The sequence below is a fragment of the Oncorhynchus gorbuscha genome, linkage group LG07, assembly GCF_021184085.1.
Source record: "Oncorhynchus gorbuscha isolate QuinsamMale2020 ecotype Even-year linkage group LG07, OgorEven_v1.0, whole genome shotgun sequence".
Lineage (NCBI taxonomy): Eukaryota > Metazoa > Chordata > Actinopteri > Salmoniformes > Salmonidae > Oncorhynchus > Oncorhynchus gorbuscha.
This window is the reverse complement of record NC_060179.1, coordinates 41,852,951-41,876,808: the sequence shown is the minus strand read 5'-3', so window position 1 is coordinate 41,876,808 and position 23,858 is coordinate 41,852,951. Positions and strand designations below refer to the sequence as shown.

The 23,858-nt window shown below is 42.6% G+C and overlaps 1 protein-coding gene across 1 annotated transcript in view; it reads right to left on the bottom strand.

Annotated features, from left to right (window-relative positions):
• Positions 1 to 2,603: 2,603 nt before the first annotated feature.
• LOC124039872 (src kinase-associated phosphoprotein 1-like) overlaps positions 2,604 to 23,858 on the bottom strand; it is a 45,433-nt gene continuing 24,178 nt past the window's right edge. The window contains exons 9-12 of the mRNA XM_046356374.1: positions 23,074 to 23,298; positions 18,078 to 18,131; positions 17,682 to 17,791; positions 2,604 to 3,712 (exon numbers count right to left, since the gene is read on the bottom strand). Coding sequence (XP_046212330.1) covers positions 3,620 to 3,712; positions 17,682 to 17,791; positions 18,078 to 18,131; positions 23,074 to 23,298 — 482 coding nt within the window. The 3' untranslated portion in view covers positions 2,604 to 3,619. The remainder of the gene's footprint in view (positions 3,713 to 17,681; positions 17,792 to 18,077; positions 18,132 to 23,073; positions 23,299 to 23,858) is intronic.

Sequence of the window (23,858 nt, the reverse complement as noted above, 5' to 3'; positions counted from 1 at the left end):
CCACTCAAATCAAGATTTTGACGAGTACGATAAAAGTTTGACCATATTTTTAAACGAGTAAAGTTGGATGCCCAGGTTTCAATAGTCGATAACATATTAATGTTTCATGAAATAAGTGTATATACAGTGCATTCGGAAACTATTCAGAGCCCTCCCTTTTTCCACATTTTGTTACATTACAGCCTTATTCTAAATGTATTAAATACATTTTTTTTCCTAATAAATCTACGCTTACAATACCCCATAATGACAAAGCGAAAACAGGTTTATAGAAATGTGTTTAAAAAAAATGCAAATACCTTATGTACAAAAGTATTCAGACCCTTTGCTATAAGACATGAAATGGAGCTCAGGTACATCCTGTTCCATTGATCATCCTTGATGTTTCTACAACTTGATTGGAGTCCACCTGTGGTAAATTCAATTGATTAGACATTCTTTGGAAAGGCACACAACTGACTATAAAAGGTCCCACAGTTGACAGTGCATGTCCGAGCAATACCAAGCCATGAGGTTGAAGGATTTGTGCGCTGAGCTCCGAGACAGGATTGCGTCGAGGCACAGATCTGGGGAAGGGTACCAAAACATTTCTGCAGGATTGAAGGTTCGCAAGAACACAGTGGCCTCCATCATTCTTAAATGGAAGAAGTTTGGAACCACCAAGACTGATCCTAGAGCTGGCCACTCGGCCAACCTGAGAAATCGGGGGAGAAGGGCATAATGTATATGCTAAGCTAACTGTGCTAACGCTAGCCTGTCAAGCCTATAGGGTTGCTATTAGGTTAACGGCTACAGTTAGCTGGCTCAGTATCGCTTCCTACTGTGTATTCCTTTTTGTTTAACTTTTTTCCATCTTAGGTTAAAGTAAAAACGGAGAAGGTATATTTTTAAATACAAGTTACTGTATCAGCTAGTATGATTTTTTTAAATACAGAAGATGTGTGTTACTGTACTTAGTTATAGTACCTTCTAGTCTTTTACAGCATCTGAGTGGATTATTTATGTTGCAGATCAAAATTCACCCCGACTCAAACTTTACTGTCCCAAAGAACATCTGTAGTGAGGAGTTGTCAACCATGACTGAGAGGTCTTGGAGCAGGCAGGCCGTCCCCGGGAGGAAGAGCAGCTCCGTTTAGTCAAGATCAAGGCTAGGTGGGGCTCGGGAGTAGCTTTCTCAGGCACATTAGAATTTAGTTCAAAGAAGATCTAATCACATTGGGTCATTTTTGGGTGGTCTCCAACACAGAATGCACATATCGGAGATACATAGCCTTTGAAAAGAGGCTACTTGCTGGTCACTCAAACCAACACTGTTTCAGATTCTATAGGACAAAAAGCAATTTTCAGAATGTGGGGGACATGTCACTGTCCGCAGAGAAAGTTGCACCCCTGGCTATATGTATGTATTATTTGTAGCATTTGTACAGCTAAATCAGAGTCATCTTCTGCCCTAACTCAAATGTAAATATCTGGCTGTGTCATTATGACTTTGGATAATTATTTGACACATTGAAGTTATTTAATTTGAACTATGGTTAAGCTAAAAGGGAGAAGATGGAGAGAGAAAAGTATCCTGGAAAAGTGACAGTAATTGGTGAGAAGGTTTTTGTTCATTGATTGCAAATGAGCATTTGACAGTGTGCGGGTATTATCATGATATTGTTTTAAACATAATATAACTCATAAATGACTCATGGCAGAAATAATGGTGAATATGATTCCAGACACTGACATGGCTTAAAAGGATACAGTGAGATTTCAAGATTTAGGTAGTTTTTTAACTTACCGAGAGTCCGACGAACTCATGGAAACCCATTTTTAAGTATTTGCTTGCAGGAGATTATTGAAGTTAGCATATCGTTAGTTTAGCGCAATTACTGGTAGTCTCCCACAGTAGCCAGCTCCTCTCAGGGTAATACACCTTCTAACTACTCCAAAGCTGTGTGGTTGGTCATTTATAGTCTATACATAGTAATTGATATTTTATAAATGAGCTAATTTGACTGATAATCATAAGAAACGAGATTCTAGCCACGTCCTCATTCTCTGTCCGGTTAGAGATCGCAGATATGTACTGTATCTCTCTTATTATGAAATGCTCTGAGACCAGGTTGATGTGTAGGAGAGTGCACTTCTTTTAAAACACACACAAAAAAAGCGTATAGAAAGACAGCAGTCACAAACAGCATGATGTTAAATTCACTCGGACATAAAAGGCCAGTAGGTCCAAACCATGAGAAAAACACAACCATTAGGCTAAGAAAATATATTTGTACAAGCTCAACAATCAAAATATAGTATTTTTCTTGATATTGTTAATTATCAGGTATTCCAATTTCAAACTCTTATTTGAAACAAGATAGTGGAGCAAGCCTGAACCCTTGTTGCCTATATATCTTAATGTCAGTATCAAGGCTGTTGAAGGCACAAGTCAGTATGCTTTGTAATGTCAAATAGCCCCCAGTTCACTCAGAGGTGAGGATTTCCTATTTTAGTCACAGGGGCAAAATGTTTCATAAATATCTGTCCATTTCCATTCACACACATGGGTACTGCAGACTGGAAACAATTGGACAGAGGAAACCTTTCGACATGATCCATAATTCAATGTGTAGACCAAAGGCCTCAGAAGGACCAAGGTAATGTCATTTATGCATGGAAATTAAGTCAATCTTTACAAAAACATTATACAAAAACCTTACACTAACAGCATTGCATTACATTATATTACGAAATAATAAAATATCTCAGTTTGTCATCAATCTCGAAGTGTTCAGTGTTTGGGGCTGGGAACGCAGTCAGTCACATCACTCAACTGTAGAAGTAAGGCATAATACAAAGATAAACGATCATCAGAGCGGAACGTGTAACATACAGTTCCTGTAGTATTGTGCAATGTGATATTTTTTCTATGGCGTATAGTTGGAATAATTTTTCCCAATCCAATGATGATGTCAATGATGCTATAATTAAGAATTACTGAGCATATCAATATCTATAAAGATGGGTTAGCTGACAATGTCAAGAAACAATGATGCGTGCACGTCGATGATGCAGAAGGCCATGTTGTGTAATGATTCTGGATGGTCAGATAGCTAGCAATAATGAGAAGAAGCTGCCGTGTGGGGAATCGTAGGTGGCTCGTTTCAGCTCATTGCATCTTGTTATTGATACCATTTCTTGTTTTGACTCATGACACGTCTACGCTAATATGGCTAAAAATGAATTAGCTAGCTAACCAACAACTGTAACTATGTATTTGAGAGACAACAAGTGCTCATTGTGCAAATATATTTACATTTTCAATAAACATTTAGAGACTAAATATAGTTTACATGCTGTCAACCACCTAAGCCAGTTCTTTTGCCCCATAGTTGCGCACGCGTCGGTTTTGTTGCTAAACAACCAACCCATCTATAATGCTGATTCAATTTCCCATGCAGTTCTACTTTCAGCCACCAGATGTCCTAAATGGCCGGCCAAGCGCTGTGAATATACACATCTCCTGCTCTCTCAATGGCTATCTCAGTGGGTGTCAGGAGACCTGTTATGCTACATTACTCCATTAAATTATTTTATAATCTTAACGATAAGAGAGTGATCCAGTACTTCTTGGAGCTCAGAGGATGTAGGCAGGGTGGAGGAAGTCTTTAGGGACGATACCGATGGTACCATTTAGCTCTCCGACCCACCAGCCATGGATGTTATACTCCTGGAACACAGAGAGACACAAGTATGGTGAGGAGGAACACGCACAACTATGCTCAGTAGACTATGTCATCATAGGTTTATAACAGAATTTAGCATTGCCTCAAAATGGCTCTTGATACCTTGTTTTGTCTATTTTGGGGTACATGAAGATTGAGAATTACCAGGGGCCCAGGGGGGTCTCAGACCCCCCGAATGAGTCATGATGCAAAAAAAAGTCTAACTTCTCCTATTTGTTTCAAATGCAATTTGTACTGCTACAGTGGTAAATATTCAAATAAAAGCTTATTCCAAATGAAACAAACACTCCCACATGGTAAATAAATAAATAAATCCCATGTGGCAGCACTTGTCATCCCGTGACAGTCCCATATTTAAGACTCTTTTCAGGTGTCCTTTTCTTAAACACAAAAAAGGTCCTTTTGTCAGTCAGAAAGGCGCATCAATTAATTCTGGCCACAAGAGTGTAGACCCAATGACAATCGCTAAATGTCATGACACTTTTTGGTGTTTTGTAACAGATGTCTCTTTCCATTCATCAAATCCCCCTCCCCCCCGAATGCCACGGTGTAATTCGCACTCTGGGTACAACATCTGAAAGCCAGAGGCTATCTTATATCTATCGATCAATCCATTTGTATGAGGTTTACGTGTAGAATGCATGTTTGTAGAACCATTTCTCCCTCTCCTGGCTGTCTCTCTGGCCACTGATGTGATAGATCCCACATCCTCAGTCAGCAGCCTTTCCTATCATATAGAGAGTTCTGACACCTCACTATAGAGCCAGAGGAATGAAAAACAGACCTACTCCTAATGACTGGTGACTGGACAGAGATAACGTATAAGTTGTGTCTGGACAGAGATGACATATTGGTCGGTTAGAGCTCACAGATCAGAGTGATGGCCCAGGCCTGAAGTGTTCTTAGAGCAGGTCATGATAAGCAGCTCATCCATCTGGATGTGCAGAACAGAGAGAACATTATCATTATGTCTGTTCACCTACACAGAGCACTGAGAACTGACTGTTTCAATGCAATTACAGAGTGATTGAAGGTGGATAAATACTCCACTCAAAATGGCAAATTGATGTGCTTGCTGGCTTTAAGACACGTGAAGCAAGCACACACATTTTCTTCGTGGAAAGGTACATTTTCTAGTCCCTGTGATTTCCAACACATGGCCCTAATATCTGAAGTAATAAAAACCCATGTTTCTATCTTAAAAACCAAAAACATACAGCGAAAATGTTTTGTTGTGGAAAGCTAGCTTGAATAGTAATCCAAAAAAGGAGAAAAACAGACGGACTGGGGCATCGGAGAGTAGGAACGAAACATTTTCTCTCCCCCAGGGCTGTTGCAGCTCCATTCCTCCAACCCCAGTGACAGAAAGTTGTATTTATCTCCCCAGCCCATCTGTGCAGCCAGTCTCACGTCCTCCCTGAGAAAGCTCTTTTTGATTATTAACGCCACCATTTGAATACGCTTGCTACATCACCACAGTGTGCCAATGGCAGCAAAGGTCTGTCAAGCATGCCAACTCCATCTTCCTCGCTGCCTACTACGGGTTCATACAGAGTACACCTGCTGGAAGGGGAGGTCTCGTAGAGAAGCATAGGGAGGAAATGTATTCCAATGACAATGCCCTAACTTCCATCTCTCCTACCTCCTTCTGATTTTTCTCCTTTCATTAGGTGTAAAATGCATATCAGACTTTTTTGATAAGATGATCTTCCAGTGATTTTTTTGGGGGACTTTTCCTGTTGAAAAGTGATATAAATACAATAAAGTACACTCACTAAAGGGTACATAAAATTTATATTTTGAGCAAAATTGTGTTTCTTCGACACAACTGATGGTTGGTCTGATGGTCACTTTGTGACGTCATCGGCCTCCACCAGTGCTTGGGGAACAAAAGAGGAAGCCCCCACCACACACACATGTTTCATGTGATGGGGATGCCAGTAGACCACCTATTGAGATGTGAAAATACAATGGATAACACCTTTCCGTGGGTGCCAAGGATGCCATGCCATTTCCATACCAAGACATTCTCCTCCAATAAAAAAATGATCAAGTGGCCCTTCGTGGCAATCTGGAATGTTTTGTGCGGCCTGAGTTCATAACTGTGTGTGGTGGGAGGAGGTGGAATGAGGAGAGAACAGCGCCATGTTGTGGCGGTGCTTTGACTCGTTGACCTCCCCATGACTCCTCCATTGAGAGGGTGCAAATGAACGTGGGTGGGGCTGGCACGGGGAGAGAGGGGGATTGCGCAGGTTGCCATGACAACACCTGCAGTACACCAGTAGCATCGTTTATTTACCACTCAGGGGCCTGGCTAATGGTGACATTTGGATGGGTCCATCGCTCACTTTGGGCAGGAGGACAGATTGACAGCTAACGATGCCTGAAGAGGGAGGAGGTTGGCTTGACTGTCTCTCATAGGGTGAATGACAGAAGCAGGATGCAGGAGAAGGAGCACTTTGTATGCCATGCCAGGTCACTGTGACAGCTGCTCTACCCGATTCCCACTCTCCTCCTTGAGCTCTACATTCACTCCTTTTTGTAGAACATCAGGTTCTGCTCACGTTCCACTGTCATTCTTTGTATTTTTGCTCTCACTATTTCTCTTGATGTATAAGCAATACATACACACGTAAACACATACATTCACATACACAGACGCACACACCTACATACACACACGTACGACAACACAAACACAAACACACACATACATACACACACGTACGCAGGAGGAGTGTTAATAAGACTGACCCATAAGGCAGGCCTTGGGCGTGATGGAGCGCAGGAAGTCTCTCATTGCCCTGCCGCTGAACCCGCCATCTGGGTGTTACAATCTCTCCCTGCCCTCCCTCCATCGCCCCCTCTCTCTCTAGCTACCTCTCCCCCCTCTCTGTTTTGCTCTCATCCACAAGGAGAGTCATCAGACACACACTGCAGCGCTGCGTCTCTCTCCACTAGTCATCCTAACAATGAAACATGGACACCTCTTACAAGCCGCAGCTCCTGGTCTATTTGACCACAAATCTAGTCAAAGAATTTTGCTCACACAGGTGGACTGGACTGCCTTAGCTGTTCTAGAAATATTTTTGCACATGGACACGTATCCGACCATTGCAAAATAAAGGTCTACTTATTTTGCCAGATATGAATATTTAAAGGGAATCCTAGCAATGCCTATTTAGAGATTTGGAGACACTGGTTTTAGGCTTGGTGATTTCTTGAAATGGTTTCGATTTGTTCAATAAACAGGCAATCTTTTAATTTAATCAACGTGATAGATTCAAAGTCGAGAGATAACTGAGCATGAGAGCGGTCTATATTATGAAGGAACAAACAATCCGCTTCTCTTCGAAAGCCGCCTTGGGATTATGGATGGTTCTTTAACTTAATAGCAATTTAAAGTGGATTTGTGTATACCACTGAGTGTCTGTAATAATTGCTGTTTACGCTGCCCCTCATTTATAATAATTAGGCAGAATGTTAGGGGTTGCCCAGGCACAGTTCTAGGCTATTGGCTGGGCTGGAAAAATAACCTTACTGTAGTTGACCGGGAGATGACCACTGCCTCCTAGATGACCCCAAATCCCAGACTCACCCCTTACCACTTTGGGTGGTAAATAGGATGTCTTGCCCTGTCTATAGGGTATTGGTGTCTATAGACACAAAAGCAGCTTTAAAGGGGTGTGTGACAAAGGAAAGGAGCGATAAAGAGAGGGGGATAAAGGGTTCACACAAAGCGATAAAGGGATCTCCATCTGATTGTTTTTCTTCCCTTTCCCTTTTCTTTGGCCACATTCACATGGTGTGACCTATGGCAATGGGCCAACTGGGGTTGTTATGAACTTAAGGCAGTTGAGGACATGAGAATATGACCCTATGTGGAAATAAGATACTCACAAGAAAATACAATTCAATGCAAACTACATATTTTTGTCAATCACTTTGTCAAATTGTTCAGATGTAAGTGGTACATTTTAAAAACTCTTAGTACTAAATCTGCAAACACTTGTAATGCCCCGTTTCTTTTTTGTTCAGAACCTTTGATTTAGCATGGAGTTCCACACATCTTTCACCCCTGAGTCATACCACGAGAACGCTTAGTTTAGTCACCAATATATCCGATAATAATCAGCTCACAGTTTAGATTTAACTCAAATGTAATCCAATAGCAAAAAATAGATAATGTCATTTTAAAAACAGATCTTTTTGAAGTGCGGAATAGAAGGAATAATAGAGGTGAAATCAAATGTTCCATACAGTATTTAGCTATGTACCAGTATGTAAAATGTTTTCAAGTTTACTGCAAATCATGTCAAAAAATATATAAAATGTAAGGTTTGGAGCAGATGTCTGTCTTACAGTTTCAGTATCCTTATAACGTACATACGGTCCATTCGGAAAGTATTCAGACCCCTAAAAAACAGAAATACCTTATTTATATAAGTATTCAGACACTTTGCTATGAGACTCGAAATTGAGCTCAGGTGCGTCCTGTTTCCATTGATCATCCTTGAGATGTTTATACAACTCTATTGGAGTCCACCTGTGGTAAATTCAATTGACTGGACATGATTTGTCAAGGCACACACCTGTCTATATAAGGTCCCACAGTTGACAGTTCATGTTAGAGCAGAAACCAAGCTATGAGGTCGAAGGAATTGTCTGTAGAGCTCCAAAACATGATTGTGTCGAGGCACAGATCTGGAGAAGGGTCACAAAACATTTATGCAGCATTGACGGTCCCCAAAGAACACCGTGGCCTCCATCATTCTTAAATGGAAGAAGTTTGGAACCACCAAGACTCTTCCTAGAGGTGGCTGGCCACCTGGCCAAACTGCAATCGGGGGAGAACGGCATTGGTCAGGAAGGTGACAAAGAACTCGATGGTCACTCTGACAGAGCTCCAGAGTTCCTCTGTAGAATTGGAAAACCTTCCAAAAGGACAACCATCTCTGCAGCACTGCACCAATCAGGCCTTTATGCTAGAGTGGCCAGACGAAAGCCACTCCTCAGTAAAAGGCACATGACAGCCCTCTTGGAGTTTGCCAAAAGGCACCTAAAGGACTCTCGGACCATGAGAAACAAGATTCTCTGGTCTGATGAAACCAAGATTAAACTCTTTGGCCTGAATGCCAAACGTCTGATGAGACCTGGCACCATCCCTACCGTGAAGCATGGTGGTGGCTGCATCATGCTGTGGGGATGTTTTTCAGTGGCAGGGACTCGCAGACTAGCCAGGATTGACGGAAAGATGAACAGAGCAAAGTATAGAGAGATCCTTGATGAAAACCTAATCCAGAGGGCTCAGAACATCAGAATGGGGTGACGATTCATCTTCCAACAGGACAACGAACCTAAGCACACAGCCAAGGCAATGCAGAAGTGGCTTCGGGACAAGTCTCTGAATGTCCTTGAGTGGCCCAGCCAGAGCCCGGACTTGAACCCAATCGAACATCTCTGGAGAGACCTGAAAATAGCTGTGCAGCGACACTCCCAACCTGACAGAGCTTGTGAGGATCTGCAGAGAAGAATGGGAGAAACTCCCCAAATACAGGTGTGCCAAGCATGTAGCGTCATACCCAAGAAAACTTGGGCTGTAATCGCTTGCAAAGGTGCTTCAACAAATTACTGAGTAAAGAGTCTGCATACTTATGTCAATGTCATATTTCAGTATTTCATTTGATTATAAATTAGCACAAAAAATGTAAACCTGTTTTTGCTTTGTCATTATGAGGTATTGTGTGTAGATTTATGAGGGGGGGAAACAATTTAATTAATTTTAGAATAAGACTAACTTAACAAAATGTGGAAAGGGTCAAGTGGTCTGAATACTTTTCGAATGCACTGTATGTTGAAGAAATCATCAGATATTATGGGATGTATTGCACAAGATCAACTTTTCTATGTGAATTACATCATTACTGCAACTGCTACAGTTTCACCAGCTAAAATGATCAGCGTACAAATCAAATCAAATCAAATCAAATCAAATCAAATTTATTTATATAGCCCTTCGTACATCAGCTGATATCTCAAAGTGCTGTACAGAAACCCAGCCTAAAACCCCAAACAGCAAACAATGCAGGTGTAAAAGCACGGTGTATCAATGAAATCCAGATAATGAGTGGAATATATTGTTATAATACAACCAAATTATTTCAGCAGCGCATTGCACATTACACTATAATTCCAAATGGTAGCATATATAGTTTCCACTTTGTCCTATTTAAGCACGCTGACTGATGGAGGATAATGATATAGTTACAGACACATCTTTATATGATTTGGTTCTACCTTCCAACATAAATCAGAAGATGTAAAAATATAGAATGTGACATATTTATCAGGCATCAATTCTCTTGACGCCGTCAATCACGTCTCCATTTCTTCAACGCATGTAACCTTCTAAGCGCACCTTTTAAATGCAGAACATAACACAGTAAATGCTTGCGCCTTTAGCTACTTTGCCAAAGACCGTGTGCCTCTAGACAAAATAATGTAAAAATGATGCCCAATATTACCGGAGCTAAAGTGGGCCCAGCATGTTATTTTATTTCTGCTCCGGATTCGTGAGACATTTTAAACTACTCGCAGTTCGCTATGTTTTGACCACTGACTAGGCTAATTTGGATGGCACAGGATTTTTTTTTTAAGGAATAGGCTACTCAAAGAGATGTTTCGAAGGTAGGCTCCATATGCAAGCTGGATGGGGTGTATGATTGTATGTGTGTGTGAGAGAGGATGTGTGTGAGATCGAGAGTAAGTAAGAGAGAGAGAGGGTGTGGGAGGGAGGAAGGGTAGGCCTACACTCATAGAAAAAAGAGAGAGAAAAGGTGTGTATGTGTGAATGTTTAAAATGAAAGTTATTTATTAATTTCTGTTTTGATTGCATTTATGAATAATTCATTTAATCAATTCTAAATTGTTTGTTTTTTCTCCTTGCTGCAAACTTAAACATAACTCGTAGTTATTTACTTAGGGTAAAGTTCATGTTAATTTAAGAGGGAGATACAGCCTACCAGTGTAAATCAGTCTCAGTGTGTGTGCTGTCATCCATTAAACATTCACAGTATTAATTAGAGACAGAAACGCACAGAGGTCAGCCACTAGGTGTCACTAGTGTCCATGTTCTGGAGACCTGCATGGAACAACCGTCTCTCTCTCTCTCTCTCTCTCTCTCTCTCTCTCTCTCTCTCTCTCTCTCTCTCTCTCTCTCTCTCTCTCTCTCTCTCTCTCTCTCTCTCTCTCTCTCTCTCTCTCTCTCTCTCTCTCTCTGTTTAAAGGAGGCTGGATGGGTTGACATCGTAAATCTCACCCACTCCATTCCACCATTCCAGATGAGTGCCTCTGGGAATATCGGAATGTGGCTGCTAACCTGTGGAGCCATGTCTTTTGATTCCGGCTACATAAATTACCGTGCTGGAATGCAGGACAACCTGACAGATTAGTGAGAACCATGCTCAGGAGTGAATATAAGCAATACAGATGTTAGCAGAGCAAAGATAGCATTTTCTAATTTCAGGCATTTTATCAGGAGTCCTGGGGACCTCCTCCACTTTGGAGGTGGGCATCTGGAAGGTGAGGAACTTAAACATCTTCAGGAACTCCTTGGAGGAGGGACCCTGGAGAGACTTGACCAACACTGAACCAGGAAACTCCTTGTGACAGAAACTTATCATGTAAAGGCCGGGTACCCTTCATCTTCTCTGCATCTCCTAAGGCTTCAAAGGAGCTGTACGAGCCATGTCAGCACCACTGGTCTGACTTCCAATAAAGCTGGTAGGGAGTAATTGATGGACAGCAATATTGAAACCGTATACCTATACCTATACCTTTTCTAGCAGATTTAAGTCAGGACTGAGACTGGACCATTCAGGAACACTCAGCACCTATTTTTTGGCATTGAAATTAGTGTAATTGCTGAAAAATAAAACTCTATCCCAGGATTAGTTATTCAGAATACTGAGGCAGGGTTTTCTCTAACTTTTTATCTGGACTGCTCCGTTCATATTTATTTTGATCCTGACAAACTCCCCAGTCTCTGCCAGTGAAAAGAATGACATGATGCTGCTACCACGATAAGAATGAAGCCTGTGTTAAAAAATACACTCCATAATCAATTTTGTTTGCAAAGAAATTCTATTTTTTGACCTAAATTAAAAACTACAGGCTTGGGTCAAATCCAATACAACACAACAGTGTGAATCCCTCTGTATTTTCAAGTATTGTGATGGCAAAATTATTTTACGGGTATGTTTGTCACCGGCAGGGACACTGGAGTCTGTCAGGATCAAAATAAATATAAATAAGAGTAAACACTAATAAAAAGTTAGACAATAACAATTACACAATTGTATATGCCAAAGACACGCCAAAAGGTGTTAAATTTCTCAATCCTGACTTAAAATTGCCCTAAAATCAGAGACACGGTTTGAATATTGCTGTCCATCAATGACTCCCAACCAAATTTACTGAGCTCGAGCAATTTTAGCAAAAACAATGGATAAATGTTGCCCTAAGAGTTGTTAGTAGAATCCTATTCAAAATGATTCACAGCTGCAATGGCAAAATGTGAAGAAAGGGTGTATCGACTTTCACTAGAGACTGTATATGTGCAATACATAGTCCTAACCTGTCAGTTCTGAAAATAAGAACTCGAAAAAGTTATCATTTCCGTATGCATACGTAGGATATATCCAGTAGTATATCCCAAAAATATAAAAATGGTAGAAAGTAAAATAGTTTGATATTAGTATGATAATGTTTATCAGAAGAATCTATAACAGCTAAAAACATGCCATGCTCTAAAATGTCACACACACACACACAATTTCCCCTTTATATACAAACACAGTAAAAAACTATCCAATAAAAAGAAACACACAAATACTGTAAAAATGCTCCTCTTTACAGTAATATCTTGCTAGATCAATAATAATTGATGGAGTCTCTTTGTATAATCGTCATGTACTACTCAGTTCACAGCCATACGACACCGTGCCTGTGGCCAGCCCTTAGCCCGGTCTACACTCAGGCAGTCAATCAAATCACAGAGTTTCTGTATTCCAACGTGCCTAGAATTTTTTTGTTGATATTTCTGCCAATGTGCATGATTTTTTTTGTTGTAGCTGGTTGCACACCGCTGCCTACGTAGCTGCTGTGCTGAGTGCTCCACTGCCGCCAACCCCCCTCATTAATCGCCTTTGTCTGGTCACTGGTGTAGCCTACAAACTTCATGTTGTACACAAAATTGTTCAAACTATTGGATTCCATGCGTCAGTAAGCATAATTTCATGTTCTTTTTTTCAGGATGGGAGGAGAATACATGCAGCTATTTACATATTTGACATAAAATACATGATCAAAATGTTCGTACAAACATTGTTGTCAGTATTGCAAACATAAGCACAACACAAACACGCAGTCTAGCGATTTCATGTTTTTCTTAGCTGCATGTAACTCGTACGAACATTTTGATAATGTATTTTCTTACTTGTGTCATGCACAAAGTAGATGTCCTAACCAACTTGCCAAAACTATAGTTTGTTAACAAGAAATTTGTAGAGTGGTTGAAAAACGAGTTTTAATGACTCCTACCTAAGAATATGTAAACTTCTGACTTCAACTGTTTACAAAGAAATGTACATTGAAAAAAGATAGAAGAAACTGGCTCCCCAATGGTGGAACAAACTCCCTCACGACGCCAGGACAGCGGAGTCAATCACCACCTTCCGGAGACACCTGAAACCCCACCTCTTTAAGGAATACCTAGGATAGGATAAAGTAATCCTTCTCACCCCCCCTTCCCCCCTTAAAATATTTAGATGCACTATTGTAAAGTGGCTGTTCCACTGGATGTCATAAGGTGAATGCACCAATTTGTAAGTCGCTCTGGATAAGAGCGTCTGCTAAATGACTTAAATGTAAATGTAAATGTAAAACTGAAAATGTTGGAATGCTGAATGTCAAGCATCACATCTGGAGGAAACCCGGCACCATCCCTACGGTGAAGCATGGTGGTGGCAACACATACTGTGGGGATGTTTTTCAGCAGCAGGGCCTGGGAGACTTGTCAGGATCGAGGGAAAGATGAACCGTAAAAATACAGAGAGATCTTGGATGAAAACCTGCTCCAGAGCTCTCAAGACCTCAGACTGGGGTGAAGACAATTTTATATATACACTGCTCAAAAAAATAAAGGGGACACTTAAACAACACAATGTAACTCCAAGTCAATTACACTTCTGTGAAATCAAACTGTCCACTTAAGGAAGCAACACTGATTGACAATACATTTCACATGCTGTTGTGCAAATGGAATAGACAACAGGTGGAAATTATAGGCAATTAGCAAAACACCCCCAATAAAGGAGTAGTTCTGCAGGTGGTGAACACAGACCACTTCTCAGTTTATATGCTTCCTGGCTGATGTTTGGTCACTTTTGAATGCTGGCGGTGCTTTCACTCTTGTGGTAGCATGAGACGGAGTCTACAACCCACACAAGTGGCTCAGGTAGTGCAGCTCATCCAGGATGGCACATCAATGCGAGCTGTGGAAAGAAGGTTTGCTGTGTCTGTCAGTGTAGTGTCCAGAGCATGGAGGCGCTACCAGGAGACAGGCCAGTACATCAGGAGACGTGGAGGAGGCCGTAAGAGGGCAACAACCCAGCAGCAGGACCGCTACCTCCGCCTTTGTGCAAGGAGGAGCAGGAGGAGCACTGACAGAGCCCTGCAAAATGACCTCCAGCAGGCCACAAATGTGCATGTGTCTGCTCAAACGGTCAGAAACAGACTCCATGAGGGTGGTATGAGGGCCCGACGTCCACAGGTGGGGGTTGTGCTTACAGCCCAACACCGTGCAGGACGTTTGGCATTTGCCAGAGAACACCAAGTATGGCAAATTCGCCACTGGCGCCCTGTGCTCTTCACAGATGAAAGCAGGTTCACACTGAGCACATGTGACAGACGTGACAGAGTCTGGAGACGCCGTGGAGAACATTCTGCTGCCTGCAACATCCTCCAGCATGACCGGTTTGGCGGTGGGTCAGTCATGGTGTGGGGTGGCATTTCTTTGGGGGGCCGCACAGCCCTCCATGTGCTCGCCAGAGGTAGCCTGACTGCCATTAGGTACCGAGATGAGATCCTCAGACCCCTTGTGAGACCATATGCTGGTGCGGTTGGCCCTGGGTTCCTCCTAATGCAAGACAATGCTAGACCTCATGTGGCTGGAGTGTGTCAGCAGTTCCTGCAAGAATCCAATTGAGCACATCTGGGACATCATGTCTTGCTCCATCCACCACAGACTGTCCAGGAGTTGGCGGATGCTTTAGTCCAGGTCTGGGAGGAGATCCCTCAGGAGACCATCCGCCACCTCATCAGGTGCATGCCCAGGCGTTGTAGGGAGGTCATACAGGCACGTGGAGGCCACACACACTACTGAGCCTAATTTAGACTTGTTTTAAGGACATTACATCAAAGTTGGATCAGCCTGTAGTGTGGTTTTTGACTTTCATTTTGAGTGCGACTCCAAATCCAGACCTCCATGGGTTCTATTGATAATTTTTGTGTGATTTTTGTTGTCAGCACATTCAACTACGTAAAGAAAAAAAGTATTTAATAAGAATATTTCATTCATTCAGATCTAGGATGTGTTATTTTAGTGTTCCCTTTATTTTTTTGAGCAGTGTATATTTTTATATTTAACCTTTATTTAACTAGGAAATGACCCTAAGCACACAGCCAAGACAACATAGGAGTGGCATCGGGACAACTCTCTGAATGTCCTTGAGTGGCCCAGCCAGAGCCCGGACTTGAACCCGATTGAACATCTCTGGAGAGACCTAAGAATAGTTGTGCAGCGACGCTCCCCATCCAACCTGACAGAGCTTGACAGGATCTACAGAGAAGAATGGGAGAAACTCCCCAAATACAGATGTGCCAAGCTTGTAGCATCATACCCAAGAAGACTCAAGGCTGTAATTGCTGCCAAAGATGCTTCAATAAAGTACTGATTTAAAGGGTCTGAATACTTATGTAAATGTTATATTTCAGTTAATTTTTTTAAACAATTGAATCCATTTTAAAATAAAGCTGTAACGTACCAACATGTGGAAATATTCAAGGGGTCTTTATACTTTCCAAATGCACTGTATGGTATAACTTTGGCACAGGGTGATGCAAAACACCATTTTTTACTGGTCTGAACACACTCTCAGCTGCCTGGAACATTCAGCTGGAGCCTTCATAATATATATGTTTTGGAATGTTTGTTCTAATCACCACAGGGTTTTTGATTCAGCTGTACAGAAATATGAGGCAGAGACATAGACTACATCTTCATGGTTCAGAAGAGGGTGAGTACAGAGCGAAACGTGAAGGGCGGGGGAGGGGGAGCAGCAGCTAAGTTAGAAAAACTAATGTGTGCATAAAATAACACATGCGCAGAATGTGATCCGGATCTTAGGCTATAAGAAAGAGGTTTCCGGAGGGGCGGGCAGGACGTGGGGGAAAACTCAGTATCTGTAGCCTCGGCCTTAAAAATTACAGTTTGTTAGCACCATTGATTTAGCACTTAGAGCGTGTCCTTACTCCTTTGTAATTATGGGCAGTGTTGACATAGAGCCCATACACCCAGCCTCCCCCAACACCTCAAGCCTCTGTTCATGAGAATTTATGGGCCTTAGTTTTATTATGGCCATTTTATGTCTGTGTTCCCCAGTTAGAGCTAGGCTTAAGTTGCAGCCAAGGGCCTGTATTTCATTCGTAGAGGTCAGGATTCCCAGGAAACCCCTGTTAAACTAAATCGACTGCTCTACTGACGCACCAGAGAGGGAACAGGGATTGCCCTCCCCTAAGGCTCGTTAAAACAAACATAGCCACTTAGGGTCCTAATCGTGTAATTCATGAGGAAAATGTGGTACAAGGTTATGAGTGTGAGTGGGACACGGGTGGACTAGTGTCACACTAAAACAAAGGCTTCCACTCAGAAACAGACGGGAAGGAATCACCTCTAAATTAATTACAATGAGGCCCTCACTTTCAATCCATTACGGGACCGTTAGAAGGCTCTGTTGTAGTCTATCGGCTTGACAAAACGAGTCATCTGTATCATTATAGCCGTGTACCAGATGGTACAGCTACAGCCACTAACAGTTGGTCTGTTACACTGAAAGGTAATACTGTAGAAATCCTAAAACACTTGAAGGCTGGTAATGTCTTCTTGATCCACTTCCAACAGATTCAGAGCAGGTGGCATTATTATGCTTCTATGAAAAATGGACTGGGTTGTTTTGACATTCCCTTATAAACTAGTACACATAGACACATGCTCCTTTATCTGATACTGCAGAGGAGACCACCGTGTTCAACTAAAAATGATTCTTAACTCTTCCTATAAAATACCAGTTGTACATACTGTAAAAACAGGATATATGATGACACACAAATCCAAGCCTTCCAAAATAGCTTCAATCTGCGAACAAGGTCTTGAAAAGCTTAGTGGGCGGCGGTGCCCAAATTACAACACATTGATTTCCACTAGAGTGGCTGTAACAAGTAGATAGACTGCATGTTACTACACAATTGCCATAAAACACAGGGAAATAGATTGATGGAAAAAAGCTGAGATGCAGGATGCTTCAACTGCAATTTGTGTTGAACACAGCGGGGTTTCGCATGGCTGCTCTCTCAATTAACCCCCACGATACAGATACAGACTCAGTAATGTACCACAATCCAATTACTGAACATCTGATAGCCCCCCCCCCACCCCCACTGGCCTTGGATTGGACAATGGATGGGTTGGAGTTAGACTTAAATAAGTGTTACAAAGAGGGATTGAGGCGTTATTTGGAAAATATCAGAATAGAATCGAATTAGAATAGAACATACTATATGTAGCATGTTGATGAAGTGTATGAAGGAACTTTGACTGGCGTTGTTGATGCTGACCTTACTGACGATATAGATGAGGTCACCTCTCTGGAAGGCCAGCTCATCAGGCTCGTCTGCCTCACAGTCCCACAAGCCCTGGTAGTAGTTGGCATAGTCCATGGACCAGACTAAGGAAAAACACACAATGCTGTTGCCTAAAATATGTCAGTAATACCCTTATCTTTAACTCTATAAAAGTGACACCTACACACTTCCTCTCTAGAACAGCAGCTTGCTGATATCTCCTTTCCTTCATACCCTCATCTATCTTGTATTAACATAAACAGCTGACAAAGGGGATTTTGTGGAAAATGAAAAGTTGATACAAATTGTTGAAAGGGTATCCAACATTTATACATTCATTTTTTTACTTTCCTATTTTTCTGGTCAATGTGTGCTCTTTGGTAGTCAGACCTGGTTTTGTGCTCTTCTCACTGATCTCCTCAATTGGTTCTGGAAAGTCATCGTCTGGAAAATGGGATGAAAACAAAAGAGGTGAGAAATTCCCGGACCTGAAAAAGATAATGCACTTTCTGTATTGTGGAGATGTGGGTACCACCTGTCTTCCCACCACCTCCCTTGGCCCTGGACACGACTACATACTTACACCAGGGCATGTCCTTGCCGTTCTGCCACCCCAGGCGAGACCAAAAAATGCCGCCCTCACGCAAAACCAGAATAGTGACAGTAAGCAAAATTACGTTGAAAAGATATTTAAAAAATACATACTTTCCAGACGTAGAAGTTAAGTTCTGAATGAAAGGTGAAAAGGTATTTTCCATATGTTTAAAATAAATATTTTCCAGGACTTTGAAAAGGCATCTTTTCTGGACGTTGAAAAATAACTGTTTACAGACGTTGAAATCAGGTTCCTTTTTGGTTCTGAATGAAAGTGGAAAATACTTATTTTCCGGATGATAAAATCAGGCAAATTTTTGGTTCTGAATGAGAGTTGAAAATAAGTAATTTATAGATGTTTATGTTCAGGCCAAATCAAGACTGGTCAAAAACTGACAACTGGCAACATGACTGAATACAAACAGTGCAGCTATTCCCTCCGTAAGGCTATCAAACAAGCTAAGCGTCAGTACAGAGACAAAGTGGAATCTCAATTCAATGGCTCAGACACAAGAGGCATGTGGCAGGGTCTACAGTCAATCACGGACTACAAGATGAAATCCAGCCCAGTCACGGACCAGGATGTCTTGCTCCCAGGCAGACTAAATAACTTTTTTGCCCGCTTTGAGGACAATACAGTGCCACTGACACGGCCTGCAACGGAAACATGCAGTCTCTCCTTCACTGCAGCCGAGGTGAGTAAGACATTTAAACGTGTTAACCCTCGCAAGGCTGCAGGCCCAGACGGCATCCCCAGCCGCGCCCTCCGAGCATGCGCAGACCAGCTGGCCGGTGTGTTTACGGACATATTCAATCAATCCCTATACCAGTCTGCTGTTCCCACATGCTTCAAGAGGGCCACCATTGTTCCTGTTCCCAAGAAAGCTAAGGTAACTGAGCTAAACGACTACCGCCCGTAGCACTCACTTCCGTCATCATGAATGCTTTGAGAGACTAGTCAAGGACCATATCACCTCCACCCTACCTGACACCCTAGACCCACTCCAATTTGCTTACCGCCCAAATAGGTCCACAGACGATGCAATCTCAACCACACTGCACACTGCCCTAACCCACCTGGACAAGAGGAATACCTATGTGAGAATGCTGTTCATCGACTACAGCTCGGCATTCAACACCATAGTACCCTCCAAGCTCGTCATCAAGCTCGAGACCCTGGGTCTCGACCCCGCCCTGTGCAACTGGGTACTGGACTTCCTGATGGGCCGCCCCCAGGTGGTGAGGGTAGGCAACAACATCTCCTCCCCGCTGATCCTCAACACGGGGCCCCACAAGGGTGCGTTCTGAGCCCTCTCCTGTACTCCCTGTTCACCCACGACTGCGTGGCCACGCACGCCTCCAACTCAATCATCAAGTTTGCGGACGACACAACAGTGGTAGGCTTGATTACCAACAACGACGAGACGGCCTACAGGGAGGAGGTGAGGGCCCTTGGAGTGTGGTGTCAGGAAAATAACCTCACACTCAACGTCAACAAAACTAAGGAGATGATTGTGGACTTCAGGAAACAGCAGAGGGAACACCCCCTATCCACATCGATGGAACAGTAGTGGAGAGGGTAGCTAGTTTTAAGTTCCTCGGCATACACATCACAGACAAACTGAATTGGTCCACTCACACTGACAGCGTCGTGAAGAAGGCGCAGCAGCGCCTATTCAACCTCAGGAGGCTGAAAAATTCGGCTTGTCACCAAAAGCACTCACAAACTTCTACAGATGCACAATCGAGAGCATCCTGGCGGGCTGTATCACCGCCTGGTACGGCAACTGCTCCGCCCTCAACCGTAAGGCTCTCCAGAGGGTAGTGAGGACTGCACAACGCATCACCGGGGGCAAACTACCTGCCCTCCAGGACACCTACACCACCCGTTGTTACAGGAAGGCCATAAAGATCATCAAGGACATCAACCACCCGAACCACTGCCTGTTCACCCCGCTATCATCCAGAAGGCGAGGTCAGTACAGGTGCATCAAAGCTGGGACCGAGAGACTGAAAAACAGCTTCTATCTCAAGGCCATCAGACTGTTAAATAGCCACCACTAACATTGAGTGGCTGCTGCCAACACACTGTCATTGACACTGACCCAACTCCAGCCATTTTAATAATGGGAATTGATGGAAATGATGTAAATATATATATATATATATATATATCACTAGCCACTTTAAACAATGCTACCTTATATAATGTTACTTACCCTACATTATTCATCTCATATGCATATGTATATACTGTACTCTACAACATCGACTGCATCCTTATGTAACACATGTATCACTAGCCACTTTAACTATGCCACTTTGTTTACTTTGTCTACACACTCATCTCATATGTATATACTGTACTCGATACCATCTACTGTATGCTGCTCTGTACCATCACTCATTCATATATCCTTATGTACATGTTCCTTATCCCCTTACACTGTGTATAAGACAGTAGTTTTTTTTGGAATTGTTAGTTAGATTACTTGTTGGTTATCACTGCATTGTCGGAACTAGAAGCACAAGCATTTCGCTACACTCGCATTAACATCTGCTAACCATGTGTATGTGACAAATAAAATTTGATTTGATTTGATTTGATTAGATAGACGTCTATCATTGGTTCAGATTTGGTCCGGACCGGACCACAAACCAATGTTCTTGGATGTGGAAATCAAGGGCAGTCCGGACTGCACCAAAAAAAAGACGTCGAAAAGATGTCGGCTACGGTCCGTGCTTACGGAGGTGTAGCCTACAGTGCTGCCTGAAATTGAATTTTATAAATGCCCATCTATGTCGTAAACCTACCATTTATATAACACAAAAAAAGACGGTCCGAATCGGACCAAAAAAAAGACGACCAAAAGACATTGTCTTGTGCTTAATCTGGTGTAGCCAACCATGTCGGCCCACAATGTAATTTTATGAACGCCCATCCGTGTAGTAGGCCCACCATTTGTAAAACAGGCCATTACATTTCCTTTATTAGTCCTGATTCCTGTGACTAATCAACTTGGCTATTTAAGCACTGAATATCATCTACCCAACTTTATCAGGAGTTATCGTGAGCCTATTTGCAATTTGTTTACACAGCGGGAAATGCAGAAGTATTTTATTTTTCGCTATGATCAACATGTCAAAAATAGAAGGATACAAACTTGAAATCACTGATCATGACAACAGGGTGAAACTCCTGGACAACAGTAGTGATTGTCCATTCGATATTATCCATTTTACTTTGATCTGTCCTGTTTTTAGGATATGTTGTTTGTTAACATGACAGTGCATTTATTATTTGCTTGAGCGCCATTTAGGTTTGGCAATTTGATCTGGAGAAACCTGCATGATCTAAAAAGTGTCCGTCTCATTACATTGTCATACATTTTATCTCCAGCCTGTAGGCTTCAGAAAAGGCCACATACTCTTTCTACCATATCATATATCTGCTAAATGATTTATGTTAGATGCGTGTCTCCAATAACACCCTGGAGAGGTGCGCTGGGAATGGACAATACAAATATTTTGCGCCCCTGCCGTTTAACAACATGGGCACTGCTTATCACATGGTGTCATCAGCGCTCACCTAAAAAGCCCATATGCCACTGGTTGGAATAAAATGTCATTGTTTTTGGGCAGAATTATGCAATGTTTTATGTGTTGTTGTTGGAGGTGCGTCTTGGTCAGTTTAGCTCAGAAAATGCTGGCACCATAGGAGGCCGCCTAATCCTGCCTATTGAGCCCGCCGGCCTTGCCGACACGCAGCTAATAGGGCACTTACTCTACCTTACGTATTAACAGTGCTAATCAATTGACCAGACAAGCAGGGATGTGCACTTTACCACATTACAATGAACAACAGAGTTTTAAACTTTTACCATATGCTACTGTTAACTTTGAATCACATAAACCAAATATCTAAAGGGGACATTTCTCAACCTCCTTAGCCTTATAGAGCTACGTGTGACATGGATTACGGGCGTGGCACCTCGTGGTCTGAGAGGTGACAGTGATATCCCTGCTCTCTGTCTCCCACATCCATCGTCACGCTGTCAGTCTGACAGTAAAGCCACCAGCCAGCAACCCTATACACCCTCCAGACCAACCTGCCCTCTGCTTCCAGTAACAGCAGGGAAAAGACACACACACGCACACACACACACACACACACAAACACAAATACACCCAGACCACTGACCAATACACCTACTGCACCAACTTAACAGCCATGGTTACCCATTAAAATGTAACTTGTTACAATAATTATAATAATATGAAAATATCTTTCTTTAAAAGAAATATGTGAAAAGAACAAGGTTTGTAATCAATGTACTACGTCCAGTGCCTTTTAAGAACATCTGAGAGCAATCAAAGAAGGAAAGAGAGATTGATAAGTGGTAGGGTGAGAAAGTGAAAGAAAAAGACATTCGATACACCATCTGTGGTCAGGGTCTGTACCCATCCCAGATGGCTTTTTATGGTGAAAAGGCAGTTGACAAGACACATATCTCTCCAACCAATGATTTCGGCAACGGGGAAACAGAATCTTGATGTATCTTAAATGGAGTGATGGATAATGACACTGAGAAGTCGCCCCCTTTGGACGTTCTCAGGATCCCTTTAGCCACCCACCTGCCTGTGGGACAGTCCTGTATTTACTCTGTAAACAGCAACCAGACCTCTGACACTCTTATTAAGAATGAATGATTTATCATGTGTAATTAGTCTTTGAGTTACAGTGATAGTGATGCATCTCTGAGGGGTAATGAGAATGTGTGTGTTCTCATACCTGGGAGCACCTCGTAGATATCATCCTCCTCTGCTTCCTCTTGCCCCCCCTGCTTGGGCCTCCATTCCTCCTGGCTACTGAGAGAGGCTTTGGCCTGCTGGGGCAGGACGGGGGCGGGGGCCGGGGCCGCCCCGGTCACCCCCTCAATGTCATCATAGGTCTCCTCCTCCTCTTCCTCTTCCTCTTCCTCATCGTCATCAAAGGGGATGAAGCTGGAACTCAAATCTGCATGGGACACAGACATGGCATAAAATCATGAGCAGTCTCTCTCTCTCTCTCTCTCTCTCTCTCTCTCTCTCTCTCTCTCTCTCTCTAGAAGATGGCATCCACTGACTTCCCCATTTGATTATATTTTAAAAGATATCTGTGAAACATCTAGTCATTCTATTGGACATTAATGTACTCCTTTGATGAACAGTTGGCGGGAAAAAGAAAAAATCCACCCTTCATAAATCCAGAGCAAGTAACAGAGAGCAAAATCTTCGCCTCGAACTCCATGTCTATCTGGATCTTGTTTAGTAGTAAAAGAGTACAAGACAAATGATGGGGTGTCTGTTACATCCCGCAAATCAGCCCATTTAAGAGCAGCCGGTGCAGCTCGCCTCTCTCAGATGGAGCAGCGCTGTGATTGCTGACGACTGGGCACTGCAACACAGGGTATCAGGTCCTCTGTGATACACCATAGGCCAGGCAGAAATCAATGTCGCTAGAAGATAACCAGAACAACTATCAATCAATTTCCCGTAAGGGTGAAATTATTAGGGGGGGAGGACGACACGTGACAT